Source organism: Cibotium barometz, chromosome 32 (assembly GCF_041138505.1).
Source record: "Cibotium barometz isolate CiBa-2024 chromosome 32, ASM4113850v1, whole genome shotgun sequence".
In the NCBI taxonomy this organism is placed as follows: Eukaryota; Viridiplantae; Streptophyta; class Polypodiopsida; order Cyatheales; family Cibotiaceae; genus Cibotium; species Cibotium barometz.
This window is the reverse complement of record NC_141077.1, coordinates 12278993-12287667: the sequence shown is the minus strand read 5'-3', so window position 1 is coordinate 12287667 and position 8675 is coordinate 12278993. Positions and strand designations below refer to the sequence as shown.

General features: G+C 35.5%; 1 protein-coding gene across 2 annotated transcripts; it reads right to left on the bottom strand.

Moving 5' to 3' along the window:
* Positions 1-2091: 2091 nt before the first annotated feature.
* Positions 2092-8198, bottom strand: LOC147619831 (ent-kaurenoic acid oxidase 2-like). Of its 2 annotated transcripts, XM_086825674.1 has the most exons (9): positions 7901-8198; positions 5611-5941; positions 4896-5045; positions 3793-4044; positions 3584-3673; positions 3330-3408; positions 2908-3014; positions 2702-2823; positions 2092-2317 (listed from the first exon to the last, which is right to left on the bottom strand). In XM_086825674.1, exons 1-9 carry the CDS (start codon positions 8128-8130, stop codon positions 2227-2229), a joined length of 1452 nt encoding a protein of 483 aa, XP_086681800.1. In that variant the 5' UTR covers positions 8131-8198; the 3' UTR covers positions 2092-2226. The 2 variants fall into 2 exon arrangements, with proteins under 2 accessions (XP_086681800.1, XP_086681801.1); XM_086825675.1 differs by lacking the exons at positions 2702-2823; positions 2908-3014.
* Positions 8199-8675: the final 477 nt, after the last annotated feature.

Sequence of the window (8675 nt, the reverse complement as noted above, 5' to 3'; positions counted from 1 at the left end):
TAATAGTGAACTTGAAATTCTTACTATCGCATGTGAAAGGGAGAAAGTAAAAATAAAACTTTGAAGTGAATATATTGATCAAAATTGTACATAACATAAAAAGATAGATTAGACTCGGATAAGAAGTTATTTACTACTTTGTGGGCATACTTAATTGCTTATTACAAGGTCACCACAAATAGCCTTCTGTGGACTAGAAGTAGTGGTACCACTAGAATTCTATGTGCCCATCCTAAGAATAGTAGAACACAAACTTGGAGATGAAAAATCACTAACAGCAAGACCTGACCAACTAATAGCACTCGAAGAGACGAGTCTAAGAGCAATATGCTCAGAATAGATCATTCAAAATAAGAGCATTGTGCTCACAATAGATCAGTCTAACAGCAATATAGATCATTCAAAATAAGAGGAAGGCCTATCATGGAAAACACATCCAACTCTAGGAATTTAAGAAAGGGGACTTGATCTTGCTTTAGATGTCTAGATGAGGCTAAATCTAAAAACAAATTAGACGAGGTCGTCGGGTCATAGTTTTTGTGGAAGACTTGTTGGTAGGAAAAACCTTGCTAGGCATGTACAATACATAAGTGCTTTTACAAGGTCACCACAAATAGCCTTTGACTGGAATCAATGGTGTCACTGGAATTCTATGTGCCCATACTAAGAATAGGAGCAGAGCACAAAGTTGGATATGTAAAATCACTAAGAGAAAGCTTGGACCAACTAGTAGCACTAGATGAGACAAGGCTAAGAGCAATATGCACACAATAGATAATTTAAAATAAGAGGAAGGCCTAGCATGCCAGACACATCAAGCTCTGGGAATTTCAGAAAGGGGACTTGGTCTTGCTTTACATGTCTAGATTAGGAACCAAAGAGGCCAAATCAAAAAATAACCTAGACAAGGTTTTTTAGGGTTATAGTTTTTGTGGAAGACTTGGCAGAAAAATTCATATTAGCATGTATAATGCCTTGAAGCTAAACTACTAGTCACAAATGGGATAGTTTTCCTAGCCTAGACTTGGCCAAAAGGAGGTCTAGAGAAAAGAGAATGATCATGGTCATCATTCCAATTAGTACCCACAAGGGAAGCGATCATTTATCTCCAATCCTACACAATTAATGCAATTTAACATCTTTAATTTTCACATATACTCAAGATTTCTTATTTGATTTATTTATTTTCTTCACATTCTATCGTTACTTTGGTATGCATAGCTTCATTTTTTCTCTATTTTAGTGCTCTCACATTTTTCCTCTATTTTCGCACTCCTAGTTGCAAGAATGGCTAACATTTAGACTTTATCCTATTACCTACCTTTGGTTCATAAAGCTTTTTTTCCCCTATTTGACATATAATTGTAGAGTTTGCACATGAGAGATAATTAGACTTTTGACCCCACTTCAATGCATACCTTTTTTCTAATAATGACTTCACCTTCTGACCATGAGAAGCTCAAGAGAGTGTTAGTTATACTAAAAATATGCAAAAATTAGAGAGATACTAAGGCATTTTCTTGCCTGTTGGGGAGAGTACAATCACTATTGACACATACCATGCAATAATCTACTATAAACCTTGCAATTGTTCTTTTGAGAATTCATCTCATTTTATGCATTTTAGAAATATTGAGCTTTTCTTTGTTAAAAGAGAAGGGGAGGAGGAGGAGACCTAGAAGGAGGTGAGGTAGATGTGGTGAGGTACAAGGGTGGAGTAGAGGAGAAGGTATGCTGTTGAATTTAGTATTTTTGGAATTAATTTGTAAGATGAATCATTGAGTATTGTGTGGGAGTTTGAATAGGGTGTGCATGCACAGTACTTGCCTACATTTATGTGCATTACTAATTTTACCCTATGTATAGATACAAATATGAGTAAATTTTATGTGCATTGAAATTTTTATGTGCACTAACCAATTTTATCCTATGTATAGATACAAATATGAAATCTATACATTAAAAATAATGTTATGCTAGTATGCATTATTCCAAATTCTCTAAAATAATAATAATAATAATCGCATAAACAACCTTTGCATGTCTAAAACCCTCTTGACAATATAAACATGGGAAATGCAAACAAATGTCTGTGTGTAAATATAGTTCAAATTTCATATAGCGCTTAAAATTTTATTAAACACTAATTTTTTACTACATATTTGAGAATCTGTGTACAAGTTTATACACTAATTGTCCAATAGGATAGAATCTTTGGTATTTTATCTATTTGGAATAAATCAAGACAGGGCAATTATCATTGGGCCTTGGTCGCGGTAGATAAGATATATCAGCATTTGGATTGACCAGCTCCCATCTGCACAAGTTCAACAAGCAAAGTCATAGTGTTTCTCCATGAAAAAATAACACTTCAAAGATAAGAGAACATCAAAAAATATAACAAAACTCTTTTCACTTGTTGCTTCAAAACAAGGGCAAAATTGTTAATTAAATCAAACAATCCTTAGTTGTCAAAAAATTTACATTGAGCAATGTGATTAAAAAGCTATCTACTTCTCAAATTCTGATAGATGCTACAAGATCCAACATTGGTTTCAGAGATTTAAGTACTTTCCTATAAACTTCATAATACACATAAGACCTTATAGCAAATCCAAGTACATTTTTGACTTGCAGGTTTCATATAGACATAAGTCTAAGAGGCAACATAAAATCCTAAAAGAAGTAAAGCATGGTATACCTGTAATTGAGTACTAAATTGTGCACTAAGACCGCTAACTCGAGCTTTGCGAGCTCCATGCCAATGCATGACCTTGCACCTAACCCAAATGGGGTGTACATGCCTGCTGTGAGCTTTATATCCTAAAGATCATCAAGAAGCTGAAATAAGTTACTTTTATCAAAGTGTGTTGCCATGGAAAACATAATGTCTTATGATTAACTAACCTCCCATCGTTCCGGATTGAAAGAGTAAGGGTCTGAGTAGAGATCTTCATTTAAGTGATTAGCTCTAAACCAAAGAGCTATACTCCAATCCTTGGGAAGGGTGTAGCCTAATACACACCCAACAATAATATGACACAAAATCTCAATTATTAAGCTTCCATGCTACCCTCAAGTGATTATTATATGCTTATTGTCATGATCATCTAACTTGAGCTTTCATATACTTAATCATAGCTAATCAACAACAAATATATGTCAAAGCTATTGGTTATGTTTCGCACATGCCGAATTGCATTTTATCATATGGTTTCAATTCAATTCAATTCAATTTTATCATATGGTTTCAATTCAATTCAAATGCATGGATTGTATATAACCACCACAGTTACAATCTAAGCCTATAAAAGCAAGAAATGGATTACCATTGATTTCAATTGTTTTCAATGATTTTCGAAAGGTGAAGGGAGAAATGTTTACAATCCTCAATGTCTCATCAATAACCTAGGAAAACAATGCAACAAAATGATTAAGACGATGATCTATATGGCTAATAAAAGTAAAAGGTAATACTATTGTAAGCATTCAACATGATTAAGAAGATGATCTATGTGGCTAATAAAAGTAAAAGGTAATACTATTGTAAGCATTCAAAAAATTATTTCATAAAATTGGATACCGAGTACAAGTAAGTCATTCCTTTGTAATCCGAGACAGACAAGCCTTCACCAGATTTGCTTTTCTCAGTTGCTATCCTTGTTTGTTCATCCTGGGATTTAGTACACAAAGACATTTATTAGAAAAAATGTTGTTTTTTTTAATAGCTTACTTCACATAATTCAAAATCAATTTACTTTTCAAATGGCATTAGGGTTCGAAAATAGTTACTGTTATTTTTTGGAGTTTGTTGGGATGCTTTGAGAGGAAGATCATGATCCACATAGCAGTGTGAGCAGATGATTCATGTCCGGCCAGCAGAAAAGCTACTATGGAATCAACTATCTCTTCTGAAGAGAGCTTCTTGCCCCCCTCATCCACCATGTTCATCAAAGACTCCAACACATCCCCATGTACCACATCTGGCCTTGCAACCCTATCCTCAATATAGCCTTGTACCCTCTTGTCAATTTTCTTCCTAGCCTACTTAAATGGAAAAAAAAAATCCAAAAATTAAAAAAAACATAGTAATTTAGCATGCTTCTCTTTTAAATGATCAAGAGCAAACTGTTAATCTTTATACATTGTGAATTTGTTATGTCTACGAGTGAAATGAAAAAAAAGAGGAAGAGAAAAAAGTAGTAATTTAGCATGCTTTATATTTCATTGATCAAGAGCTCAAAAGTGTCACCTTTATTAAGAGCACTTACATTGTGAATTGACGTGTGAATGAGAAAAAAGAAGAAGGTAATTTAGCATGCTTTACATTTAAATCATCAAAAGCTCAAAAGTATAATCTTTATAAGATTATGAGTTAATGTGTTAATGAAATCATACTTTGTAACTTATTTTCAATGTCTCAGAGCTAAATAGTTAAAGCTTGACCAAAACTAGTTTGATATAATTAAAATAATGTTAAGAGTAAATTTTTTGGGGAGGGAAATGCAAACAAGCAAGCATACATACATACATACATATATGTATATGTATACACACACACACACACATATAAAGAACAAAAAAAAAATGTATACACACACACACACACATATATATGTATATGTATACACACACACACACACGCATATATGTATATGTATACACACACACACACACACACACACACACATATAAAGAACAAAAAAAAATGCAAATCTTTCAAATGATGGGAAGAGAAATATCTAAGCCTTGGCCCATAAGTAAAATGAAGCCTAATTGAAAATACTCTTTTTTTTTAAGAGAGAGAGAGAGAGAGAGATTGCAAATATTTTTCAATGAGGATCAAGAGACGAATAATTGAGTCTAGGTTAAAATGGTAGAAAATTGGGGATTACCTTCAAAGCACGGTGGAAAGCAAAGCCAGGAATGTTGAATGGCAACGCCCTGAGCCCCGCATTGAGATCATGAAATTCCTCACAAAACTCTTTGGTCTCTTCATTTGGTAACTTTCCCACCAGTAAGCTCGCAATTATGTCGAATGTTAACTGCACACCACACACATCAAAGCTCTCACTTATGTCAAAGCCCTTCATCACCACTAAACATTAACAAAATGCCTTGATCACGCTCAGTACTACTCCTTGATTAACCATCACAAATGTTGTTGCATTAATTGGCCCAATCATGGTGCATTAAACATTAAATTATTCCTTAATGAAGCTCAATTATGGTGGGCCAAGCACAAATTGAGATCTCTTTCTCTCTCTCTCTCTCTCTCTCTCTCTCTCTCTCTCTCTCACACACACACACACACACACACACACACACACCCATCCCCCCATGTGAAGCTTGTTGAAGCACACATAACCTGGCATTTAATAGAATCATCCTAAAAGGAAACACCTTGAGCTAAAACCCCTAAGCTTATTGTTCACTCCCATCATGAAGTCTCGCTTAGGCAAGCTAATCACAAGATATCTAGGATTGATAAAAAGCACCAATCAACCTTGAAGCCTTAGTTAACATGGCACAAAGCACCAAACAAAATAACTTGTCCCTTATGATGCCAAAAGCCTTAAACTAGCTAAGAATAGAATAAAGTTGTATTACCCCAAGGAGCTCATTGATGAGGAGGAATTGGCCCATGTGGGACCAATTGTGCAAGGCTTGAAGGGTGAGCTTTTCAACTAAGGTGATCACTTTGTTCAAGGTGTGGGGGGAGGAGACTGCAACGGTGGCGAGGCGACGGAGCCTCTTGTAATCCTCTCCCTTGAGGACTAAGAAGGATTGCCCCCCTACCAATTTCATGACAGACTTTGGCCACCCTGGTGCAAAGGTCTCAGCATCCAAAGCTATTGCCCTCACTGTGTTAGGAGTGGTGGTTATTATAGTTGGTGACCCAAATAAATGGGTCTTGAACAATCCTCCTCCCTTGCCATACCTGCCCACCAAAAAATAACAAAGTAGTAGTTATTTACTCATAATAGGCCCATCCAAGAATATGAAAACATCATAAAATGCTATTATTTTGTTCTTAAACACATCGTTACCCCAATATCTAATAGTGTTTGACTCCTTCATCCCCAACTTTAGATAAAAGATACTAGCATCTACTAGTGTACACCTTTCACCCCACCTTTAGATAAAACACAAGCTAAAGAAAAGAATATCCTCATCTAATGAAAGTGCATCATTTATAAAATAAAAAATTAGGAATTAAACTTCACAAGGAATATTGCTTCACTACACATTTAAGTGTTCACTCGTGCTTGGTTCCTAAAGTGACTAAATAGACACCACATATAGCTAACTGTGCTTCTAGAATGCACAACCCACACATTGTGCGAAAAAAAGTTTGACACCAAATGCTGAAAAACCTTTCTCTAAATTTTAAGGCACTTTTGACAAACTAATAATAATTTAAAGGTATTTATAACTAAAAACACCCAAAACCTCATAATTTTCGAATCTCAAACTCTAAAATTTGCAAGTAATTTTCAAATTTCAACAATGCAAAACAAATTGTACCTAGCTTTTTTTCACACTAAACCCACACTTGTTTACACACCCACATCAATAACGCTCGCATAATGGTAGCACAATAGGGATTAGGAAACTACATGTTGAAGTAAGAAATGAATGATGAGATCAACTCCCATTGATAAATGAGAATCTATAATGCCATTGTGATGATAACCATAAGGCCTAGACCACCTAGCTTATGTGTCCATAAAGTTTACAAAATTGAAACATTCTTTCTTATTTATCACCAAGGTATTGTGGTTCAAATCCTAATAATATATGATTCACATTTGTCATTGTCTTACAATCCACAAGGTGCCCATTATATTTGAAGAAATTCTTGCTTATTACCTAAGGCAATTGATTGTCTTTCCACCCAATAGATATAAAGTATATTATAGAAAGAGAACTTATAAGAATAAACCAGACGATTACCACAATATCATAATGAGTAGTACCCTTTCAATTATAGATAATAAGTCAAGAGTATCACAATTGGGTGAGAACTCAAAAAAGATGTCTTTTTTCAACCAATCAAAATGTAGCAATAATTTAAGGTAATCAAGATTCAATAGAAAAAACCCCAAAAAATACAAGGATTATAATAAAAATATATAGTTTTTGTCCCTTGAACATAAAGCTCATGCTAAATTTCAACTAGGATTTTCTAATTTCAACCAGAAAAAATACACTATAAAATGGATTTGCCAAGCATTGAAAGGAGTACCACCATTTCAAAAACCTCTTAGTCAAGGTAACATGCTATCTGCTTGATGCAATTGTTGAGACAAGCACCATAAGTAATATAAATTAAAGAATGCATAAGATATAAGGTAGCATTCTAGTACTTGTTTGGTACAAATCTATGAGTATTGTAAGGGTAGGGTTAAGTTTTTTTGGGCTAGGCCCAAGTGGATAGATGGTCAACTTTTCAACTGTGGGACCTGAGTTCAAAACCTATGTAAGGTTCGCGAATGTATTTTTGACACAACTATGTACACCCCTTTCCTTACCTATCTATCCTTCTTTTGTGAATACAACCAACCTAAGAATGCACACGATATGGAATCATGCTATCTGGTATAGATAGATATACACCATATTTCTATCGGTCTATAGATCCAAAGTGGGTGGACATGAGCACTATCAAAGTTTGTATGCACATGAGCACTACCAAAGTCTAAGGTAAGGTGTGAGAAGGCACATGAGCACTACCAAAGTCTAAGGTAAGGTGTTAGGAGGCACATGAGCATTACCAAAGTTAGGAAGATGCGAGTGCTTAACCAGAGGAAATAATAAAGCATTTACCACCAAACCTTTATGTAAACCTCATTTGATGATGATTAGCGGGCACTAATTACAAGAAATGAGCGCTTACCGAGCGATGCGTTTGCGCCAGAAGTTGTCCGGACATCGCTTGAAATCTCGGAAGAGCTCGAGTGTCTGGCCAAGCACGGGGAGGCCCAGGCTCCCTTTGGGGAAAGGGGCCTGACCGGGCTGCAGCTTGGGCAAGTGTGAAATGGAGTTGTAGGCCCTTAATACAAAGAGAATGCAAGACGCTATGGCTATGGTGATTATTAAGGACAAGTACAAACCTGAAGGCTCCATAGCTCGCCCCTCTCTCTCTCCCCACACCACTATGCCTCTCTCTCTCTCTCTCTCTCTCTCTCTCTCTCTCTCTCTATATATATATATATATATATATATATATATATATATATATCTATATATATATACAGTTAGTCTATGACAATAATTTAAATCTGACTTAGCATCCCTACTCCCCACACCTTTCCAAGTGGGCATATTTCTTCCCCCCCTCAGAAGCATCTCTTTTCAAAAAGTTCCAAAAAGCAACCTTTAGCTTAGTCTACTTCGCATAAACAAGTCCCACTGTGGCCACCACACCACTTGAAAAATATCCCAATACAAAAGATCCCATCCAATACTCCTAACAAGATGGGACTTATTCCACAAAAGGTCCCATCTAACAAGGTGGCACTCATATTAATGTATTCCCCATCTTTCTTAACTCATTTTTTAATGAGGCCCTTTTTCATTGGATTTGGAGAAAGGAGATCCCACCTAGATGGCCCCTTGTAAAACACCCCTACCTCCACATTTATTACATTTATGCTCTACATAATATATGG